The sequence below is a fragment of the Dromiciops gliroides genome, chromosome 2, assembly GCF_019393635.1.
Source record: "Dromiciops gliroides isolate mDroGli1 chromosome 2, mDroGli1.pri, whole genome shotgun sequence".
NCBI lineage: Eukaryota > Metazoa > Chordata > Mammalia > Microbiotheria > Microbiotheriidae > Dromiciops > Dromiciops gliroides.
In genome coordinates, this window is record NC_057862.1 from 544,200,103 (window position 1) to 544,224,914 (window position 24,812).

The 24,812-nt window shown below is 38.1% G+C and overlaps 1 protein-coding gene across 6 annotated transcripts in view; it reads right to left on the reverse strand.

Moving 5' to 3' along the window:
• MSRA (methionine sulfoxide reductase A) overlaps window positions 1–24,812 on the reverse strand; it is a 580,905-nt gene that overhangs the window by 172,334 nt on the left and 383,759 nt on the right. For all 6 annotated transcript variants that reach the window (XM_043987046.1, XM_043987051.1, XM_043987049.1 and 3 more), the window contains one exon: window positions 13,567–13,671. In XM_043987046.1, coding sequence (XP_043842981.1) covers window positions 13,567–13,671 — 105 coding nt within the window. The remainder of the gene's footprint in view (window positions 1–13,566; window positions 13,672–24,812) is intronic.

Below are 24,812 nucleotides of genomic sequence, written 5' to 3' on the forward strand. Positions count from 1 at the left end.
TAATCTGTGAATTACTCACTGACACAGCTAAAGTGATAACCCAAATAAGAAATCAAATCAAATACATACTGAGTAGTTTTTGATTTAATGATTCCACTAATCAGTGGATTCACATGACTCAAATTTTGTCTAAGTCTTTAAACATTCTCTAGTGAAATGTTGATAATTTCAGTGGTAACATGGCCTTGTCCATGGGTCAGAGCTGCTAATATATGAAACTATTTTTGCTGACTTTTGCTCCATGGTGTGAAATATGAGACTTGAGAATTCCAAATCCACTTCTATTTAATAAGGGGGAAGAAACAACAACAGTGACACCTGGAAAGGTAACAGAAAAACACTTCATGAATTTGATCTAGAGTCAGTGCAGAACACTGAAAAGAAGAATGGACAAAGAACCAGGAGAACTAGGAACAACCGCCTCCTTGTTCTTCAGTCGTAGCATATTTGCAGATAACAAATAAGACTAGCATAAACAAATCAATCAGTTGGCCACCTTAGTAATCAGTGTAGGTTGCTACCTTGATGTCTGTGTTCAATCCAGAGAGACTGAATAGACTATGTTGAACAAACTGACCAATTTCAAAGCTTCTGGGGCCATTTAGGTTGTGTGCATAAACTTGACATCAGAAAAGGGAAGAATTATTTCATATATACCAAGAAGCCAACAGCTAGATCTGTTTTTTCTCTTGGAAGGGTACTTGAGTGACAACATGAGGAAAATACATTAAAAGTTTGCTTTTATACTCATAAACACTATCAGTATATCTACTATAAGGGGTATGAAGGAAGAGGAAAACTTCAAAAGGACAAGAAATCTATTATTAAGCTTAAAACAAAGATTTAGGACTGACAGAATTGGATTTTCCCAGTTTGGACTATAATAGCCCAACAGGTGAATTCTCCAAGTATTAATGTGGTTGTTGTTCAGTTTCAGTTGTGTCCAACTCCTTGTGACCCCATTTGGGGTTTTCTTGGCAGAGATACTGGAGTTCTTTGCCATTTCCTTTTTCAGCTCATTTTACAGATGAGGAACTGAGGCAAACAGGGTTCAGTGACTTGCTTGCCCAAGTGTCTAAGGTCTTCCTGATTCCAAGCCCAATGCTCTATCCACTGCGCCACCTAGCTGGCTTCAAAGATTATAATTAATTCAAATTGAGTTCAATCTTTTATGGTGCTGCTCTCCAGATGACAAATTTTCTCAATATTATCTTTCAAGAAGGAAAGAAAACCAGCAAAAATGAAACAAAATGGTCTTTTTTTTCTGGCTTATTGAAACATTCATTAATTGATAATCGAAATTCTATTCAACAAGCATTTATTATGCACCTATAAGGTACTATGCTTGGTATTAAGATTACATTTAAACAGAAGAGTCAATGTAAGATAATTTGAGGATCAAGAATGAACAGAGCAGGGGGAGGCTAGGTGGCGCAGTGGGTAAAGCACCAGCCCTGGATTCAGGAGTTCCTGAGTTCAAATCTGGCCTCAGACACTTGACACTTACTAGCGGTGTGACCTTGGGCAAATCACTTAACCCCCCATTGCCCCGCAAAACAACAACAACAACAACAACAACAACAAAAAGAATGAACAGAGTAAGTAAAGACTTGAAGTGAAGTGAATGAAGTGAAATCTGAGCTGAGATTTGAAGAATATTTAGAGTTCCAAAAGGTTCACATAGAGGTAGCATGGAGGGAGAGCTGGATTTGAAGTCAGAATACCTGCATTTGTAGGCCAGCTCTGCTGCTCATTCACCTGTGTAACCTTGGCATCATCATTTATCTTTTCTGAGCCCCAGTTTTCCCATCCTCAATGAAGAAGTGGGACTAAATAACCTGTAAGTTCCCTTCTAGCTCTAAAACTATGATCCAGTCAGTCTATGTCTTACGTGACTAAAGCTGGACCTCAAAAGGCTGGAAGGGCATTTGATAGGAATAGGAAAGAAGGAATTCAAGGTGAGGGAAACATCATCACAAAAGGTAGGATGGTGAGTGAAGAGATTGGCCTACCCAGATTGGAGGGCTTATACTGGGAAGTAGTAGAAAATAAGGCTATATAAGGTCAGATTAATCAAGAGTTTGTTAAAAGAAAGGTAGATGAGTTCAGATTTAGACATTATAGGCATCATTTTATAGAATTCTCCTGTGGATGAATTTAATAATTACAAAGACAGAACTAGCTCTCACAGAGATTAAACAAACATTGAAAATTCTCGCCAAGAGTCTCCATTTTCCCCCCATGGCTTCAGAGAAACAGGATAAATTAAGGATGCTATGAGGCTGCTTCTTTTCCCAGGAAAGCAAGCAATGGACTTGATATGCCATACTTAAAAAGAGCTGTGTTAGATGAAGAGCAAATTATTGGCTCAGAAATAACACTTTTGTACTTAACATTCTTCAGAAATGCTCTAGAAATTGATTAATGAGAACAGAGCTTTTTGGCATTCATGAAGAAGTAGTGACCTCCTCACTTTTACCAACTGTTTGAGATTTCTCCATCAACTTTTTTCCAAATAAAGATTCCACTTATAAGCAGCAAGCTATCATGCGATCCTTCTGAAATTCCCCCATTCATTCTATGCAAAAGACTTTCTTTGTCTATGCCTCTATCCTTCTCTTATATGTCATCTATTTCTATATCCATATTCTGCTATATCTGATAATTACTGCAACTAAGGGTAATATTGATGGGCTCTCTTGTCTGGTCAGTGTGCCCATGCTGGAGAAAAATTAATTCCTTACATTCCAACCTCTCTACTACTTTGAAGTATGCAACTGTAAAGAGAAGATATCTCTTAATTTTTAACATTTTTTTCTTCAAGAAATATAGAGCTTTGGGGCAGCTAGGTGGCGCAGTGGATAAAGTACCAGCCCTGGATTCAGGAGGACCCAAGTTCAAATCAGACCTCAGACACTTGACACTTCCTAGCTGTGTAACCCTGGGCAAGTCACTTAACCCTCATTGCCCCAAGCCAAAAAAAAGGAAAAAAACATGGAGCTTCAAGTTGAGTTTCTTATTTCCTTAAACTATAATTATATGAAAGTTAAGGTGTTGGTTGGTCATTTTCTCCCTCTCCAAATCAATATTTATTGAAGTAGGATGAATGAACTTTCCTTAAAGTAGTTCATTGAATAATTAGTGATATAATTACAAGCAGTAATTGCTGTTCATGTTAATGTATTGCTGGATACTAGACTGAAAATAGAAGAGTGACATATTTTAGCCTTCACCCACATTTGGTTAATTCAGCTCAATGTAGTTCCATTCATCAGTCCTTTAATAAATACCTACTAAGGACAAAGTATTGTACTAGGCACTAGGGATACAAATGTGAAAAACACCACAACTCTTGCCTGCAAGAAACTTAGAATTTAATGATTGAGTTGGGAGGGGGTGGCAATATAGCATGTACACAAATAAGTATATTAGGAGACAGAGAGTGAGAAAGGCAAAGAAGAAATTCAAATGAAGCATTATAAGAAAAGGTGAAGAGAAAGAGAACACTGACAAACCAGGGTGAGACAGGTAAACTAGGGAATAAGAGGAAGGCAATCAGAATGGTGAAGTTTTTCTAGTACATATATGACCATCAAATTAAGGTATTCCTTAACCTGAAGAAGAAAAGACTCAGAGGCAACATAATATTGAGAATCAGCAAGGGGCAGAAGCTGTCACTGTCCAAAAATTTAAAAACATTCATTTGATGGGAAAAGGAAGAAGAGGGGAACAAAACAACCTCATTTGATCAACTACAAATTTCACACTTTATATATCCAGAGAAGCTAGAGTAATGGTAGACAATGGTAGCTAACTGTATTGTAATTTTATTTAATTTTAGACTGCTCTTAGATTTTGTACATGCCAACCATATTTCGGGGGGAGGGAGAATACAACCTTATATTTTTACTAACGTATTTACATGATCTACCTACCTCACAGGGTGGCTGTGAGGATCAAATATGCTAATGTATATGAAAGGTCTTTGTAATTGTTGAGTACTATATAATGTAAGCTACTAAAATACTACATTTTGGCAAATAAATATATTTTGATGAATTATGATGAATATAACTCATCATAAGAAAATGTTTGTCTAACCATTGATTTAATCATATGTAACAGGCTTTAGATGAGAACACACTAATACTTTTCAGTGCGCTGAGGAGCAGGCAGAAGTCCATCCAATTAAGAACTACATTTCCCATGAGTCCATAGGCCCATAAAAAAGGCTTCAAATGCTGATGAGTTGAGACTTGGAATCCTGTAAGACTGCCTATTTAAAGGATTTTCCTCACCTAGAGTATGTGGAAGAAATGGAAAGAAAGTAGTGTGAAGAAGATAGTTAAGATAGCATCTGGTGAAGAAAGAACGATAGCAGACATTTATTTTGTTGAGGAGAGCTAAAAGAGGGAACTCCTGCTGTGATTGAAATGGTAGAAACTAGAGGACTATCTAACCAGGGATCTGAATGCTGCTTGAGTTCCTCTTTCCAACCTTTAGGCCCGAGTCTTCAGACATTTGCTTATGCTTTCCCCATACTAGAGTGTGACTTGCTATAGGCCTAGCATACCCCAGAAGTTCTCTGGGGTAAATCAAAGAACCTTCTCCTTGAGAAACTAAATCAAAAGGACAGACACACCTAAAGAGGTAAGTGGCACCTGAGCTGGACTGAGCTGGTTCCAGGACCACCACCCTTCATTCCAGTCTCACTCACCCCTGGGGAGATAAGATTAGGTGTGGCTGCTGCCTTTGTAGCCTGAGGAGGAGAGAGATGGCTTGAGAGATCTGCAGCCACCCCTCACCCAACTCACCCAGCCACCACCAATGGGGAATGGTCCTTCCCCAATAAGGGAACTTTCCACAGTCAGATGATTGCCCCCATCAGTCCTCTATAAAAGTATCTGCCTGTCTCCTGCTCAAGGAGATAGGTATCTCAGAGCCACACTCTCTGCCATGCTGTCTCCCCATGAGAAGTCCAAGGATTTCTCTCTTGGTTTCCTTTCCCTAGCACCCTAAATAAACTATTATTTTATTCTAATTGGATTTGTGTACAAGAAGGTATAATTCTTTAAAGGAGAGGAATTTCTTTTTTTTAATTATAAAATTATTATTTTCCAGTTACGTGTAGAGATAGTTTTCAACATCTATTTCCATAAGATTTCTAGTTCCAAATTTTTCTCCCTCCCTCCCCTCCTTCCCCCCGAAGACAGCAAGCAATCTGATATAGGTTATATATGTACAATAACACCAAACATATCTCTGCATCAGTCATGCTATAAGAGAAGAATCAGAACAAAAAGGAAAAACCCCCAAAAAGAAAAACAGCACCCAAACCAAAAGAAATAGTATGGTTCAATCTGCATCCATATTCAACAGTTCCTTTTTTTTTTTTTCTGGATTTGGAGAGCCTTTTCAATCATGAGTCCTTTGGAACTCTTTTGTACCGTTGTATTGCTGAGAAGAACCAAGTCTATCACAGTTGATCAACACATAATGTTGTTGATACTGTGTACAATGCTTTCCTGGTTCTGTTCATCTCACTCAGCATCAGTTTCATGTAAGTCTTTCCAGGTTTCTCTGAAATCTGCCTGCTCATCATGTCTTATAGCACAATAGAATTCCATTACATTCATATACCACAACTTGTTCAGCCATTCCCCAATTGATTGGCGTCCCTTCAATGTCTAATTCCTTGCCAACACAAAAAGAGCAGCTATAAATATTTTTGTATATATCGGTCCTTTTCCCTTTTTTAAGATCTAAAGAGGAATTTCTAAGAACCCTTATCCCAAACCCCCACTCTATTTCCCCATAACAGACTTGCAGAGGAAGCTATTTTCCCAAACTATTCATTCAGGGATGAGTCCCTAATCCTCACAGTATATGGTGAACTCCACCTTGAGAATTTACAGGTCTCACCTATCTCAGGTGTAGCAGGAAGTCTCTACTATATCTTTCTCTGTGTCTCTTTCGGTGCCTCTCTCTGTGTCCTCTCTTCTCCTGTCTTTTCCTCTCCTGTCCTCTCCTCAGCATTCTCTCAATAGTCATCATGTTGTCCTGCTGCTGCATTCCTTCCTATACCCCTACCTGCATGCAGATCCTTCTCTTGGGCCATGAGCCTCATGAGAAAAGTAGCTCCTAATCAGATGGGCTTCTGACTGGCACTCGGACCACTGGGAAGTGTACCCTTGCCCTCATACAACTCGTTACACATAAAACACAGCTTCTGTGTTTTAGACAAGGCTTATTAATATGGAACAATCCAGCTCTACCTAGTTATAAAATTAATTCTGTCTATTTTAATTTGATAACACCTCATTTTAAATTCAAAACATAAACTGTGCACAGCCCTTATTTCCCCACAGAAAAGTGTTGTTTACTACTATTTCAACCCTTTCTTCTTTGCCTAAAACATTCAAGGGCATCTGGTATAAAGAACAGTGTTTTTGTATTCCAAAGACCTGAGTTCAAATCCTAAGGACTTTTGCTACTTACTAGCTATCTAACTTTTGCCAAGTCCCTTCCCCTTCCTGGGGTTCAGTTTCTTCATCTGTAAACCATTATAAGCATATATAACAGGGGTTGGATGGGAACAAACCTAGATTTCCCAGTGTGTTAGACTGCAGAGAGAAGCCCATCTGATAAGAAAACACAGTGGATGAGAGAACCTAACAGAAATTAGAAAAAGAAAAGAATTATAATTCACCAGAATTCAGATACTGTATTCCACACAAGCCTCCTGCCCAGTTAACCAATATATTTCTATTATTACTACAAAATACCTTATTGCATAACAATAGTCACATGACCCTTAAAGATGACAAAGTAACCATCAACATGACCACAACTCACATTTACATGGCACTTCATTACTTGTTTACAAACAATATTATTTGATCCTTGTAACCACCTAGTGAGATGTGTAGTAGAAGTATCATGTCCATTTTATAGATGAAGAAACTGAGGCTCTGAGAAATTAAGTGATTTATCCAAGAACACATTGTAAGTGAATGGCAGGGTCAAGACTAAGGTTTTCCACTATAGTAGCATTATCATCTTATGCAATTTGAAATATTTAAATGACATCTAAAAACATTAATAAGGATCTGCGCTACATGAGCAGGCACAGAGCAAGGCAGAGACTACACTGGGAAGATTCATATGATCTCAGAGGCAGCATGGAACAGCTGCCCTTAAAGTTGGGAAGCTCATGTTTGGAATCCACCTCAGAGGTTTAACTAGGTCTAAAACCATGAGCAAGGGGGCAGCTAGGTGGCACAGTGGATAAAGCACCAGCCCTGGATTCTGGAGGACCTGAGTTCAAATCTGGCCTCAGACATTTGACACTTACTAGCTGTGTGACCCTGAGCAAGTCAGTTAATCCTCATTGCCCCACAAAAAAAATAAAATTAAATGCGAGGCATTAATATCACTTTCATTGTTGACTCATTCAGCAATCAATGCATCACCCTTTAGAATTTCTAGATCATGCTGTTACTTTTTCATCACAATCCAGACACAACTTTTATCTAGTTTATCCTGCTTAGATGAATTTTAGTTATTCTCCTTACCTCACGTAATTTTATTCAAATGGTTCTGCACCACAGTATTTTCCAAAAGATTTAAAGTTCTCATGAGATCATCAGATTTTCTTCCTCATAATTAGTGGAAATATTAAGTACTATGGAACCGATGGAGTCTGTTGGGTCCAAAATTCTATTCGTGAAACTATTTCACTGTCATTATTCATAAATTTAAGTAGTCTGTTTCTTGCTTTTGTCATATTTTACAGTAACATGGACACATCAAAGTCTTGTAAAAACTAGAAACTTTTTTTGAAAGTTGCTAAATAAAGTACATTAGATACGCTATCCCTTGAAAAAGTCCAATCAACAATAAACCAGTAATAATGCAGGATATCAGAAATGGTCACATTTTCTTTTTTCCCCCTAATTTTCTGGTTCTGAGATTCTTAAATGAAGATGCAACTTCTCTCAGAATACATAATGCTAGTTTGGGGTTGTTTTAGCATTTTATGTGTGTGCAGCTGTTCCTCCCCTATAAGTATACACATCTGCTCATTAGCAATACAATGTAATTTCCAGTGTCTAATTATTTGCAGATGATAGATTCCTCATACACTGTCTAAAAAAAGTACAGTCCTTCAAAACTAGAGACTAATAAAAAATACCCACTAACTAAAAATGTTGAACACCATGAAGTTGAGACATTAATTTGGCAGAGCTTGTTGTCAACTGAGTAAGAAAGTCACAGAAAGAAAACGTATATATTTTAATTTAGCCTATTGATTTTTTTCACTGTGGAAGTCATGTTGGGCTCTTTTCTTTCCTTTGCATTTGGGAATGTTCTGTCATATAAGTGTGGAGAAGAAAAACCCTCTCCACTTATCCCTTCCTTTCTCCTTTTCTCTATGTTATTATTCTGCCTTTATCCCATTTCTTTCTCTACCTTCTCCCCCCAACCCAAGTCCACTGATTGCCCCTGGAGAAGTAAAGCAAATCACATTACATAATATTGATATTCCTATGGATGCATGATTTCAATAATCCACCGATGTAGATCACAACCTCTCCATGCCTACTCCTGTGAGGCAGATCTAATCCTTGTCCTCCCAGGAATCATCAGTAGGAAAACTACTTGGTGATCCTTCCCCAAGACCACTTACTATTTCACGGATACCTATGCAATATTACAGCTGTCTTTCCCCTGCTATGTGATTGATTGGCCCACTCCATTTTCTAGATATCTATTTCTGTAATAGTGCCTTTTAAACCATGTCTTATTGGCAAATCATTGTTGGCAATATGCTTTAGCCTACTAAAACCTACCATACCTCTATTATTAACTTTTAGGTTCTCTGCTAAATTGAATTTTCTGAGATTATGGATTTCTTTGGTATGAGGTATAGTGCATCAGTGGGAGAACATAGATGTAGATGTATATATACACATACATGTATACACACATACATGTAGATACATACACACATATACATTAATGTGTTTTGAGGTGGAGGTAGTTGAAAGAGCTGATCTATTTCCAAATGTAATTGAGCCTATTTTCCTATTCAATTTTGGGCCTGCTACCTACAGTTCCTGTCCAAAATAAATGTACTAAAGGTCCAATTCAAGAAGAGTTGGGGTATACTTGTTTGGCTAGAAAGTCCAGTCTATGAAGAGGAATAGTATGAAATAAGGTTGGAGTTGGGTTGTAGAGAGCCTTGAATGCCAATCTCAGGAAATGATACTTTATTTGACTGGCAATAGGGAGCCACTTAAGATGTGGGAGTGGAGGAACATGATCAGAAAAATGCATGAAGAAAATAACTCAGGTGGCAGTGTGAAGGGTGGACCAAGGAAGGAAGAAGAGCAGTTTCTTCTCTAATTCTCATAATTTAGCACCTGTCTCTCCCCCTTCTCCAAGTCACTTCTCAACCACATACCTTTATTCCTATTCTAGTTCTCCGACACTTGTGTTTTTAGGACCCAGTTCTCTCAAGGACTCCAGACCAACAGTGAACTGCGGAGGTCATATCCTTACTGCTGTCCCCAATGCCAAATGGTCACTGCCTATCGCAGAATCCTTTGACACTATGCTCTACCCACAACCACATGGATGTTTGCCTGGTACCTACTGTTGAGCCTCTTTGAGGTGTGGAGCCTACAAGCCTTCCCTTGCCTGCTGCCGAGATTACCTTCATTCCATCATCTGCTCTTCTCCTGTGAAACAGCCTGAATGCCTCCCAGTATGGGTCTCTCAGCCCAATCCATTGTGAGAACAAAGCCTCAGTTATAACAAGGCCCTTGTAAACACTATTAGAGTTTAATAAGTAACTAGGGCAGCTAGGTGGCGCAGTGGATAAAGCACCGGCCCTGGATTCAGGAGTACCTGAGTTCAAATCTGGCCTCAGACACTTGACACTTACTAGCTGTGTGACCCTGGGCAAGTCACTTAACCCCCACTGCCTTGCAAAAAAACAAACAAAAACAAAAACAAAAATAAGTAACTAAAAGGGGTTCACTCTAACTTTAATCACTAAGATGGAACCAGCATGTCAAGAGGTTCAATGTTCAGTCAGAAAATGCCAAATGTTTACCCTTTCCTACATATCCTGCCTAGAATTACAGATTCCCAGAAATCGTTTTAAAGATCACCAGTGGGAGCCAAGATGGTGGAGGACAAGCAGTGACTCCTTGGAGCTCTCTCCCAAATCCCTCCAAATCCCTTCAAATAATGCCATAAGACAATTTCAGCAGGAAAGGTCTGTTATACTGGGGTGAGAGTGGAGTGTAGATCTGGGCCAGTCTGTGCAGACCCAGCCCTAGCCCCAGAGAATCAGGCCTCTGGGGTCTTAGAATCAGCTGAGGCAGCGGCTACTTCTGGAACTCAGCACATGGTCCAGTGAAGGGGTAGAATGGTTGGCCAGAGGGACATTACAGGGGTTTCTGCTTGTGCTGAGGCAGAACTCGGTTGTATTGCCCATGTTCAGAACCAGGAAGTGGTCTTGAGTGGAGGCCCTAGGTGGGGGAGGGGCACTGGCTCCCTGGAGCTTGCAACCACAGTGAAACAGAATTCTGTTCCTGGGTTAAAGAGCAAGCAGACCTGTGGTTACTTAGAGACCAGAGCACAGGCCAGGGGAGTGTAGAACGTGCCTCTCCTTAAATTGTACCACCTGGGACCTCCTGAAGCTTGGGACAGTGTGCCCTTGAAGCAGTGCCCCACTTTAAGAAGGAGTTAAAAGTCAAGAAATAAGCTGTCAAAATGAGCAGACAGAAAAAAAATATATGGAAACTAGAAAGTTTTTTTGGTGACAAGGAAGATCAAAATACACCCTCAGAAATAGATAACAAAATCAAAGCTCCTACATCCAAAGTTTCCAAGAAAAATATGAATTAGTCTCATGCCATAGAAACACTCAAAAAGGACTTTGAAGATAAAGAGAGGTAGAGGGAAAAGTAGGAGAGGTAGAGGAAAAAATGGAAAGAGAAATGAGAGTGATACAGGAAAGTCATGAGGAAAAAAAAAGTCAACAGCTTGAAAAGCCAAATGGAAAAGCTCTCTGATGAAAATAATTGCTTAAGAATTAGGATTGAACAAATGGAAACTAATGACTTTATGAGAAATCAAGACACAATAAAGCAAAACAAAAAGAATGAAAAAATAGAGGGCAATGTAAAATATCTCCTTGGAAAAAGAGATGACCTGGAAAATAGATCCAGGAGAGATAATTTGAAAATTATTGACTACCTGAAAACCATGATCAAAGAGTTTAGACACCATCTTCCAAGAAACTGTCAGGGAAATTTGTTCTGATATTCTAAGAACAGAAGGTAAGATAGAAATTGAAAGAATTCACCAAATTCACCAGCTATGAAGTTTCTGAGGATGGACTGGAACTCAGGTTTTCCTGACCCCAAGCCCAGCACTTTATCTACTGCACTACCTAGCTGCCTATCGCATAGGGAAGAAGTGGCAAAATCAGGGTTTGTACTCAGACTTTATGGCATTAAATCCATTGCTCTTTCCACTATACCATGATAACTCTTCATGCACATCTTATTTCTCTCTATCATACTACAAATTGATGATAAGTACTATATTTTAAAATTATCTCAGCCCAGTACTCTGTACATAGTAGGTGCTTAATAAATTATTTTAAAATTTGAATATCATATCCTCAATTACACAGATCTTATAAATGGCAACAAACATCTGGGTATCTACAGGCATCTCCCTGACTCACTGGAATGAGGCCACATGCTAGCTCCACATGGCCTTGTTATTGAATAGAAGAGACTGTGATTAATGTTCTGTGATACTTTGATACTGAAATCCTTAGATGGACCTGTGAACTCAATATGATGGGTATTCCATCCACCATTGGAGTTCTCAACCTGTCCCCTATCTGATAAGACCTTTCAGAGTTTCTGTGATGCCAGCAAACAAGCAACCCGATGTAGGAGAAGGAACTCCAGACTGAGAGTCAGGAAATCTGTATTCAAGTCTTGGCTTTTAATAGATGTGTGACTGTATGCAAGTTACTTTACCACTCTCAGTGAGTATTGATTCCTCATCTGTAAAATTAGTAAAGAACTAGATAATCTTTAAAGGCCTTTCGAATTCTATAGTTTGTAGGGTCGCCTTCATGCTATAATGAGCACCAAAGTAGGCCTTTCAGGAAGGCAGCAGGTCAATAAGAGAGATGAAATATGAAATTATAGAAATAATAATAATAATTGTTATCGTTGTTGCTTTTTTCTTTATTTTTTTCTTTATTGTTGTTGTTGCTGTTGTTACAGTAGGGTCCTGAGAGACTGGAGCATAGGATATACAAGTTTTGAAGTGACTCATCCCCCCACCACCTGGATACAAGCTGAAGACACAAGAGGGTTGAGAGTTGGTTGGATCTAAGAATCAGCAGTCAACAACCCTATCTTAATCATTAAAATGGGCAAAAGAATTTTCTATCTCTCCCAGGAAGTTGTTGCTGTTGTTTGCCTTTAGTTCTCAAAAAAGACCATGACATCAGGGTGATAACATGACTTGCAGTGAATTGGATTTAAGTGAGGGAGGGCTGTGCAAAGGTCACCAACCTCACTTTCTCTTCCAGAGCCATCTGGGTCCAGGAAGTACTTTTTACCAAGAGAAACTTCTGCTGCCCTACTAACATTACCTCCTCATATATATAGTAGTGATACCACACACAAATACCATACAAACAGAACTGTTGTGAAATTGACATTATTAAAGTGACTGCCGAATGGGTGGAGATCTGTGATGAGCACATCTGCTACATAGAATTTTTTAGTCAATAGATATGCCACATCAGTAAAGCATATTGGCATGGCCTTTAGGCCAGAACAAGGAAAGTCTGGTGCACTGAGTGTTATAACGGTGTTCATTCACATGGAATTTTGCTTTTATGCACATAAGAATATAGAAAAAGGATGATTACCATCATTTGCCCAGATAGAAATTCATTTCCCTATGTAATCTCCTCCATGGAAAATGCTTGAACGATAAACATCATGGGCCCCACTACAGTTGCCCCTGATAACTGTGCTTTTATGTTTTTAGTTCAATTATTTTTCTTATGCATACATAAAATCTGACAACAGTGTTTTAAAAGATGAAAAAAATCTAAACCAAAGGAAATACAGGGAGCATAAATCAGAACAACTTTGGAATGGCTGAAAAAAAGACACTAATTTCATAGACAAAAGCCTGTATTAAGGAAGCATAATGTAATAATCAAAGGTGAATGGATTTTCTACTGTCTCATGTTTTTCTCTGTGGGAATTCTCCCACCACAGACAGCTGTAAATGGGGAGGCAGGGGGAAGGCAGGCTTAGTCTAAGTTGGCTTTCATTCTCCTCTCTCTCCTTTTTCCCTCTCTCCTTTTTCCTTGTCAATAAATGTCTGCCATCATATTCTTGAACTCCTGTGTGATTTCAAGGTTCATCTCTTCCATGCAGCTCAAACACTAATTATCCCAGCTGTAATTAGTAAGATAATTAAATACTGGCTCACTCATCACTCTACCTTGTGTCGGGTCATGATTCTCCCAGAAGACCTTGAGCAGATTCTCAAAACTGATGTATTCTGGCTGGTACACAATTCGGACAGTTTCTGCATGGCCAGTTTTCTCTTGAAAGAAACAGAAAAAGCATCCAAAGTTAGTATTTGTTTTTGAAACCAAGGAGGAGAAAGAGAAGATAATAGTAAGAATGGAGGAAATGAACAATTTCCCCCAAAATGTCTGAAATTGTTTTTGTTGTTATTTGTAGATAAAGGCTTAAAGTTATCTTCTTACAGAAGTTAACTTAGTTCATATTTATATACACTTGTTTTTTAACTGAGAGCATAGTGTTTTGGAGCATAGTGTTTTGGCACAGTGTATGGAGAGAGCACCAGCCCAGGATTCAGGAGGACCTGAGTTCACATACGGCCTCAGATACTTGACACTTACTAGCTGTGTGACCCTGGGCAAGTCACTTAATCCCAACTGCCAGAGAGAGAGAGAGAGAGAGAGAGAGAGAGAGAGAGAGAGAGAGAGAGAGAGAGAGCGAGAGAGCGCGCATAGGGTTTTTGTTTGGTTGGTTTTTGGTTTTGGTAAGGCAATTGGGATTAAGTGCTCAGGGTCACACAGCTAATAAGTGTTAAGCATCTGAGGTTGGATTTGAACTCAGATCCTCCTGACTCCAGAGCCATTGCTCTATCCACTGAGCCACCTAGCTGCCCCAACTTGGTTCTTTCTGAAGTACTTTTAGCTTGGTGGAGAGAACACTGTAGTGAGAATTAGGAAGGACAGGTTTCAAATTCTGCCTCAAATGCTTACTAGCTATGTGACCTTGAGCAAGTCACTTAACCTCTCTGAGCCCCAGTTTCTTCATCTGTAAAATGGGGATATTACTAGGGTAAAGTCTTATGATATTAAAATGAAATGTTTTATAAATGTGAGCTACTATTATCATTTCCTCACCACAACCATATGAGATAGGAACTATAAATATTTTCTGTCCCCTTCTCCTCTCTCCCATCTTTTCTTCTTCTTCTCCCCCCCCCTCACCTTCCCCCCTCCCCATATCCCCTTTTTAAATGAGTGAAAAGTCACATGGTTAGTGAGTGGTACACTTTAGATCAGGTTTTCTGACTCTAAGACCAGTGATCTTTCCATGTCCTCACTTGTCCTTTTCCGGGACTTCAAGAGGAAGACTGAAATTGCAGTTATCTTATTACGTTCTGACAAAAGTAGACAAAAAAGGCAATGCACACGAACAACAAAGAAAAAAAAAACCAAGTCAAAACCTGCTTTCCAATCAAACTATAGAATTCTAAATAAAATCTTTAAGAGAGTTCTTGAAACATCAAACAAACAAACAACAATAACAACAACAAAACCCAGAGAACGTATGGAAGTGCTGTGTTCTGAATACTACAAGTTCAGCTGCAACACCGATAGAGAGAGCATGCAACACCGATAGAGAGAGCATCACAGCCTTTAAAAAGCAGGCTTATAGCTCAATCACATTAGATAAATTAGTTAACAGAGGGACATATTTGCTATGCTATTAACACTGTTGCAAGGGTTGGGTTCAAATACCCACTGGAGCAGTAAGTGTTTTCTTCACCTAATTTGTCTCTGTAGTAAACAACTAGTGTTGCTAATTCCTGGTTGTTTTTTTCCTGCAATTGTTGTCAGCTGGCCCATTCTCAAAGTTTGTCCCAAGAGGGATACTCCTTGGATCAGAAAGCCAGATGTTTGATTCAAAGACTTTATGCCTCTGGAATTCACTTTTTCCTATCATCTTCCTTGGTACAATGGTTTTATAACCTGGTATGAGACAACTTACATCTTTACCTTCCATGGCTGGTTATGATGTCTCTATATTTTAAAAATCCATCTTTCATCTCTTATCTGCCATCAAGCAAGACTTTAAATATTTCCAGTGATGGAACATAAGAGAACCAAGAATGTAGATTCAGGAATTTGACGTAGCCAGCTCATTCTTTTAAAATTTTATTTCTATATTACAGCCAGGTAAATTAACATAGTGGGGACTTTATGTTTAGAATCTGAATCAGATTTTTTCCTATTTTAAAAAATATGTAACAATACAGATATTACATTTACCTTTTATTTGACAATTCTAGAAATACTAACAGCTAGCAGTTAGCTGATGCAGTGGATAGAAAGCCAGGCCTGGAGTCAAGAAGACCTGAATTCAAATCCAGCTTCAGACACTTACTAGCTATGTGATCCTGATCTAGTCACTTAACCCTGCTTACCTCAGTTTCCTCATTTGTAAAATAGTCTGGAGAAGGAAATGGCAAACCATGACAGTATCTTTGCCAAGAAAACCCCAAATGAGATGAATCTTCTTCCTGACTTCATTCCAGGACTCTATGCCCTATCACACCACCAAGCTGTACCATTTTGTACTTAGGTCTTCATTATCATCACTATCATTTCACCATTGTGGACAACAACTTATCCTATGAAAATGCTCTAGTTCTAAGATATAGTTTATTGGTTGAGTGTTCAAAGCAGTGTGCATTTGTAGGAAGAGGATTTGCTGAGAAAGCAACTTTCTGATGTATATTTCTAGCTTCCAAGTTGCTTCTTGCTTGGTATTTGGCAGGTGCTAAATTTCTGTAGCTTACGTCGTTCTGTTGTATAGTTTCTACCATTTCCTTTCACAATATGCATTGATCACCAAATTCTGGTCCCTTAAGGACAACACTGCTTTAATTTATGATGGTTAATGACATGGTTCTGAATTGCCACCATAAATCCTTCTATTTGCATAAACAAATCCATATAACAGCTATTTATTTGACATTTCTTTACTGAGATATTGACAGCTGATTTCATGCAGACGTTGTCCATAGAGGGCCTTTTGATTCCTCTCTTGGGGCATTAGCTGTTTCACACACTCAACTCAGAGGTAAACCACTTTCAGTTATAAATATGAAAAATCTAATGTGCATTTCTGTTATCAGCCTTTATTACTGCTCAGTGAAGTCATGACTGCTTGACCCAAAAATATTTCTGGCCTGTTTATCATGTGCTCTTAGAATACCTATCAGTCCTCTTCGTACTTTGGAGTGAGGAAGTTTTAATTTTTTAAACCTGCCTTAGGATAACAGGCATTGTGTTTGCTAATACTATAACACGATTTTGTGTAGATATTTTCCAAATCATTGTGGTCCATTTTATAATTCTAAAAGTATACAATTTTAGGACAGTTTTGGAAGTAATCCATGGAACTGATTAGATACTCTTTTTAAAAGCAGTATTAAATGGGAACTCATAATTTCACATACAGTCCATGGTTTTTGTGCTCTGATGTAAAAATTCTCATAGGTTTTTGTGTTTAAGCTTGAAATAAAACATTTTTAAAAGACTAATATTGTGTAGGTGTTAATTGCTTTAAACCTGCTCTTCTCATTTGTCATTACTTTTATTATCTCTGTTATCAGTTATTACTAAGTTTGCTCTATAAGATTATCTTCATCATAGTCAACATTTTTTACATTTACCAGTAAAAATATGTTCTTTTACAGAAGGGTGGAAAATTCATGGTTCTCTGCACTGCAGATCCCACACATAACATATGCACTATAGTCTGGATCACAAGGCCATATGAAGTAAGGCATCTTCATGACCTGGTGACAGCAGCCCCCCTAATTTTAGGGGAAGTTCCTAATGGGAGAAAGCTGTCTCTAAATTGAATTTAGAAACTTCATGCAATAAAATGATGGCAAATGTTACATAGGAAATGGTCTAAATCAGGAGTCTATGCTAACTTTAATGTAGAGATTTAGGAATACTGTTTAGAAATAATAAAATATTAGAAATATTAAATTGGGCAAATCTGTAGGTATAATTAGAAACTGATATTCTTTTTTTTTAAAAATCTTTGTGCAGATATTACATTCAGAAAGGCTTAAAAGCAGCTTATTCAAATCTTTTATAGCTGCTACCCTTAAAACTCAAGATTTCTCTGCATTGATAAACAGTGAGGTGATGCCTCTGTCAAATTCACCTTTATGTTTCTTTACTTTATTTCTCCAAAGCAGAGCAACCTGTATAAAACTACACAGTGTAAATGATCAAAGGGATTAAGGGCCTATGAACAACTCACAGTAATCCTCACATTTTATAGGAAAGAACCAGTGTCCTAGGCTAATCTGATTTCTGAGATCAATCTGCAAACACTTTCCTATGCTTCACTGAGATAAGGGCCAGACTTTAAAACTGTGATGAGCTTTGATCACACATGCTGTGCAAATGACATGAATTGATGTGATGTGCAAATGTGCTTGTTAAAGAGTCAAAGCAGCATAGTATGTGTTTTAGCATGTGGATGAAAAATGCCTTTAAAAGGAAAAATATTCGAAGAAATGTTGAGTTTCATTTTGGTGTTTTTTTTTTCCTTTCCCTCAATAGGCTCTCCTTAAATGCTCAGTGGGAAACAACGAGGGGGCAGAGTCCGTGCAACCATCTGAGATCTTATAAAACTTTCTAAAAGGAAACATAAGGTTTGGTCCATGTGTTAAAACACTGGGGATTCTGGAATAGAATCTACACAGAAGGTGAGTTCCACATGCAACCATGTGTCTTCATGGAGCAAACCAAGGTCAGCTAGCCAACTGAGAGCAAGACATGTTCACAATTTTTTGCACGTGAGTAGTCATGTGCTCAATTGTACCAAATTTAGCATGGTTGGTTTGTGATTGCAATGGTACCAAATATGTGTATCCAGTTATTATGCCAACATTAGGGGTATATTTCACAGTCCAGTTCAGCATGGATGGCCACTTCCTTCTATTCTAATAGATTAATGTGTTTGTTCCCCCCACAAACTCCTACATTATCACTCACTCTGGCCTATTTACTCATTAAGGAGGACCAGGGATTGCTCTGTTGACATTTTTCTAATTTCCACTCTGGTCACCTGCTCAATAAATTAACACTTTTGGAATGACCCCAATGGTCCCTCTCTGTTGAGATACTAAAAAGATAAAATAAAAGCATGTGTGTGTATGTAAACATACATATATGTATACATATATTATATGTGTATCATACACATACATTTGTATGTATTTATATACATGCATATATACATATAACATATATACACACATACAGACACACACTCAAAAGTAAAATCTCTGCTAAACTTCAACAATGATACCTCCTCCTAGGTCTACTGGTAAAGTGTGTGTGTGTGTGTGTGTGTGTGTGTATGTATGTGAGTTCGTGTATGTGTGTGATATAGGAAAGGATTGGCCCAATATTTGTGGAAAGGCTTATTGCCAGAAGGTTGTTGCTTTTTGGGATTTGCCACATCAACTCATCCAGGGCATCCATTAAGGTATGGAATGTTAGTGATCTCTGTCATCAGAAGAAGTGCTCTTCAAAGATCTCTAAACTATTGAAGTTCCATTACATTTCTATATTTCATTAAAAGTTCCAGAGGTAGCATCAGGCACATAGCTAACTGCTATTCTCTGTCACAACAGATATAAAGTCTACGCTCAGGGCAGCTGGGAAGAACAGTGGATTGGGAGCTATCACTAGAGGACATACACATCTCTGAGAGAGTCACCAGTCAGTTAACTCTCTGCACCGGGATGAATTCATTTATACAATGAGGGGAATTGGACTTGATTGTCTTCAAGGCCCTGTCTAGTTCAACGTTTCTATGACGCCATTCCACACAATGGGGGTGAACTGGAGAGGTTTTGTGAGAGGGCAGGGTATAGTATTCTTCCCAGCATTTCCAAATTATGGGAGGATGGCCTAGGAATAAATGAATGGAGTAAAGAAGTGTCTGCAGCTTCAAACCAAAATATCTTTGTTTAAGGTTTTCAAGTTGAGTTGTACCATGTAAGGTTCAATTTTAGAGGTAAGGGAAGGCTTTAAAAATCTTACTTTATAGCACTAATTATCTACTTAGAAAATTACCATTACTAAAAAAAAAAAAAGAAAAGAAAAAAGTTTTAATATGAATATACTTAATTAAGAGTTAAAAGGAAGCTGTCTAAACTCTGAAAGACAGGGCAAAACCTGATGCTGATAATTTTTTAACCTCCTGAGACAAAGAATTTCTCCTTTCCCCTTGTGATTTTATGTTTCATTTACATTAATGATTTCATTTTTTTAATTCTAAATTTAGTAACCATTGACAAAAACAAATATTCAAAAACAAACAAGAAAAAAATTCAAGTCAATTAATACAACTGTAAACTCTATCCCTTAGTTTGTCTTCTAACATATATATAAACATTAATAAGATACTGAAAAAAATCCTAGTTGCCTCGACTAATTTTAAAATTTTCTTTCATATTTTTTTAAAAAATTCTATTGGTGTTTCATTTACATAGTTGTAGTAAATGTAGGTAATTTTTTTGGCTCTCCTGTTTTCATCATGCTTTGGTTCACATATCTGTTTTTTAGTCTTCATATTTGGCATTTCTTATGACCCAATAATATTCAATTACATTTATAGACCACAAGTTATTTAGCGATTTTCCAAACAGAACGTTTGTTCTTTGAGGTCCAGGGAAGTTTCATTTGTGTCTTTGTGGCCTCAGCACCTGCCTCAGTGCCTGGTACATAGAAGCACTTAATCAAGGTCTATTGATTGATTGTTGTTTAATGATTAAGGACCACAGATTATCCTGTTGATACCATCTCAATTTCCATCCTGGCCACAGGAGCATTTTTCCAGTTATTGTTTTTGTTATGAATCATTTTGCAATGAATATATTTGCACATGGACCATCACCACCACCACCCCCTCCTCCATTTAATAATGTTCTTAGGGTAAAAAAAAATCCACCTCTGATACCATCTATATGACCCTGGGTAAAATCAATTACCTTGTTAGGCCTCAGTTTCCTCATATGTAAAATGAGATGGCTGGACCAGATAGACTCTAAGGTGCTTGCCACCTCTGGTTCATGTAATCCTACCATACTACTTGAGAGTTCCATTGATTGTGTAATATAATAGTCAATTTCTTCACAACCCCACCAGCATTGGATTGAATTTGATTATTTTAACTATCTTTGCAAATTTAATGGGAAAAGGCGATATATCATAATTGTTTTAATTTATATTTTTCTCATAATTAGAGAGCTTGACCAGTTTTTCAGGTAGTTTTCAACAATTTTGATCTGTGCATCTTCTTTCTGAGCACTCACTACCTGTTAAGATCCTTTGACCATTTTGGCTCACTTAACTCTTAAGAATTTTATATGTCATAGACTTACATGATCATAGCATCTTTTTTGGGGGGAGGGCACAGCGCATGGGGCAATGAGGGTTAAGTGGCTTGCCTAGGGTCACACAGCTACTAAGTATCAAGTGTTTAAGGCCGGATTTGAACTCAGGTCCTCCTGAAGCCAGGGTTGGCGCTTTATCCACTGCACTAACTTGCTGCTCCCTTAATCATAGAATCTTTTTTTTTTTTTGACCATGGAATTATAAGAGAAAATGAGGAAGCTTTCTGCTTGACGCAGCTTTGTACTTGCCTGTCAATGACACATTCTGGATTACAATATTAGAATCATGATATTCCTTGGCTCAGTTATTGTCTTCATTGAACCCAATGAGCCACACACTTCAACAAACTTAGTTAGGAGTTAGCAACATTATTGTGATCATCATTATCAGCATCTTCCCTGAATTGCAGGGAGAGATAATAGTACTTTCATCAACTTACTTCATCTACTGGTCAAATAATGCTTTGACTATCAGAGCCTGGTATAAAACCCACTTTTTCACTTTTCTCTCAACACAGCTAGAAAGGACCCAGAAATCATGGAATCCAATCCTGTCATTTTACAGATGAGAAAACTGAGAGACTTACATAAGTAGCAACAGTACTTCAGTCGAACTTAAGTCTTCTGACTCCAAATAACATTGCCCTAAGTTAGCATAGCTACATCAGAAGGTTGTTTTGAACCTCACCTCTTTGGTGGGTTCTTGGTGTCACTAGTATAAAGGAATTGAAGGCAGTAAAACTGTCCTATAAGTAAGTTTGGCTGCAAAGACAATGCTGCTTTCAGTCTTTAAGGGTTTGGGGAGGAGAGACTGTCAGACAACTTGATTGGGCATTTGGTATAGTTTTCCCCTTACATCTGCACTCTGTCAATTTAAATTTATAAAGTTTGTTCAATAGACACATTGAAATGTGGGTGGGTGGAGGGACATGGATGATGGGAAAATGAGGCAAGGGCTAAGTGAATTTCTACTATTTGCTGTTGGGGAATAAGACCCAGGAACTTTACTTTTAAATAGGTGTGAACAGGGGCAGCTAGGTGGCACAGTGGATAAAGCACTGGCCCTGGATTCAGGAGGACTTGAGTTCAAATCCAGTCTCAGAAACTTGACACTTACTAGCTGTGTGACCTTGGGCAAGTCACTTAACCCCCACTGCCCTGCAAAAAGCCAACCCCCCCCAAAAAAACAAAACCCACAAAACAAACAAAAAAAACCACCCAACAAAAACAAAGTCCCTCAAACACCACACAAAAAAAGGATACAAAAAATAGGTGTGAACATATGCTACATGAGTGTGGTGGTAATGTTTATATGGTGGAAAGAATACCAATTGGGAATCAGAAAAAACCTTGGTTCAAATCTTGCTTGTGACATTTAGTGTGTGACTGTATAAGTCTCTAACCCTCTCTGAGTATACATTGTCTCAGCAATAAAATGGGAATGATAACATCCATAGTATCAACCTCAGGGTTGTTATGAGGGTCAAATGAATTAAGGTATAGAAGAGTACTTTGTGGGGTTTTTTGGTTGTTTTTTGTTTGTTTGTTTTTGTTTGTTTGTTTGTTTGTTTTTTTGCATAGAAGAGTACTTTGTAAACCTTAAAAGTGCCATGTGAATATCAGCTATTATTTATAATTAAAATTAAGCAGCGCAAGTTATCATAAAACTGCTGATAGCAATGCCAATAACAGTGGAGAGCTAACAAAGGAAAAGGAGAAAAGAATGATATAATGGTGTCAAAGCAGTGTTAACCACCTAATTTTGGTGAACAACTTACTAATTCACTTTAAGACAGTCTCTAGGAGCTCAGTGTATCTAAAAAGAACCTTTTCTCTCTAAAACTGTTTTAATAAGTAACTTAACTTTAAGTGTATGCAAAAAGATAACAATGGGCAAGCCCTCATATGTAAAGATGACACACCTATTCTGCCACTAGCATGACATGTGTTTTAGCTTGCTTTCCCAGCACTGATCAAAGGAAATAACCAATTTAAAGCACTTTGTAAACTCTGAAATACTACATTATTGCTAGCTATTATTATTATTGTTATTATTATTATTACTATTGTTACTGTAGCAAGACAATTTGACGACTCCAGAAAAGAGGGAAGTTGATGACTTTGTTCATGTTGATGACTGCCTCACTTAAATCCAATTCATATACATGTCAAGACATCATCACTCCATGATGTCAGCAGTCTTCCTTGAAAATGAAGGACAAACAACTGTTTGTTTTTATCATTAGTGACATCTTTGCTAATCTACTCATATTCTCTGGGCCAGTCACTTTTGTGTACAATTTGGTTGCTTTTGTTGTTTAGTCATTTCTCACTCTTTGTGACCCCATTTGGAGTTTTCTTGGCAAAGATACTGAAGTGATTTGCCATTTCCTTCTCCTGCTCATTTTTATACACAAAGAAGCCGAAGCAAGCAGGGTTAAGTGATGTGCCCAGGATCATACAGATAGTATTTGAAGCCAAATTTGAATTCAGGTCTTTCTGACTCTAGGTCCAGAACTCTTATCCACTGAGTCATCTAACTGCCATACAGTGGTATATGTTTATTCAGGAAATAGTTGACAATGGTTATAAACGTACTCTATGGCCATTGAGTAGTACAGTGTCACTTTTTCCAGATAAAAATCATAGTACCAAGTTCTGTTCTGGTTGGGAAGTTGCCTAGAAGTGAAGAATTGGGAAGGGTTGGAGGGACCAAAGAGAATGAGTGAAAAATACCGAGAAGGGTGCAGAGATGGGACATTACCAAGTCCAAGCTTAGCACATAAGAGAGAAAAGGGGAATCCACATGCAGCAGGTTAAGAGAAAAAGTTCAGGAGTGTTGACCAACTGCCAGGTAATGGTCAAGCAACAAAGGAAGATACAAGAGAGCTACTGGGGAGCCTGCAGAGTGTCTATGGCATAGAAGAAGCTTAATTGCCCTAGAATTTCTAGGCGCTATCTTTACAAGGCCCCTTTCAACATTCAGGCCTAAAAGACCTTGGCTGACATTGACATTGACTCAAGGAGGCTAGGAAAGGAATCCTGTCACTAGTTTGTAGGGACAGAAGTAATATTCACTGTTCTGTTAGACCAGGCTTTTAATATATATGGTTAGTCTGGGGGGATTGGGAGGTCAGGGCAGTAGAAAGAGGACTAGACTGGGAATCCTTGTATTCCAATCTGACTTTGGCCACTTTGGGATCTTGGACAAGATCCTTCCATTCTCTGGTTGCTAGTTTTCCCATCTCTAAAATAAGGGTTTTGAGTTATATGGTCTCTTCCATCTCCATCACTCTTGGGCTTCATCTTTCTACATAACAAGGAGCTAGCTTAAAACAGGGCACTGTTGTGAAAGGCTAGAAGTTTATCATCATTTATATTCAAATGTAACAAAGGTGTTTGCTACATTCTCCAGGAGAGTGTTAATATGTGTGAAAGTAACACTAAGAGTCATATTATTTATATTAGCAAGACTATTAACCAAGAATACTAATAGCTCATGAATTAATAATACTAATAATCTAATATTAGCAGTTTACAAAATCACTTTAAGACACAGTCTTTTAAAGCATATGCACACAAAAGGCATAATTTAAGGGTGTAGTATTACATATGATGAAACTGAACCTCAGAGAGGTTAGGGGAGTTATCCAGAGTTGCACACTAGTTAGTGTCATAGCCAGAACTCCAGAGTAGGTCTCTCTGGCTCCGGGTATGATGTGCTCTTTTCAGTATACCACATAACTCCTTACTATATATGCTACATATCAGAAGAATAATATAGTTTGTTTCTATTGAGAAAAACAAACATAAGAAAATTACATTGACAGTGTCCTTAAAAACTCAGTTGGAGACTTTGTTTCATCTTTCTTTGCCCCCCAAAAAAACCCCAACCAAAAACCAACAACATACTTTGGGGTTGAAAAAAAGGGAGGGGGGGGCAAAAAACAAAGAATAGAAGAAGCCATATTGAAACCTGCTCTTACGAA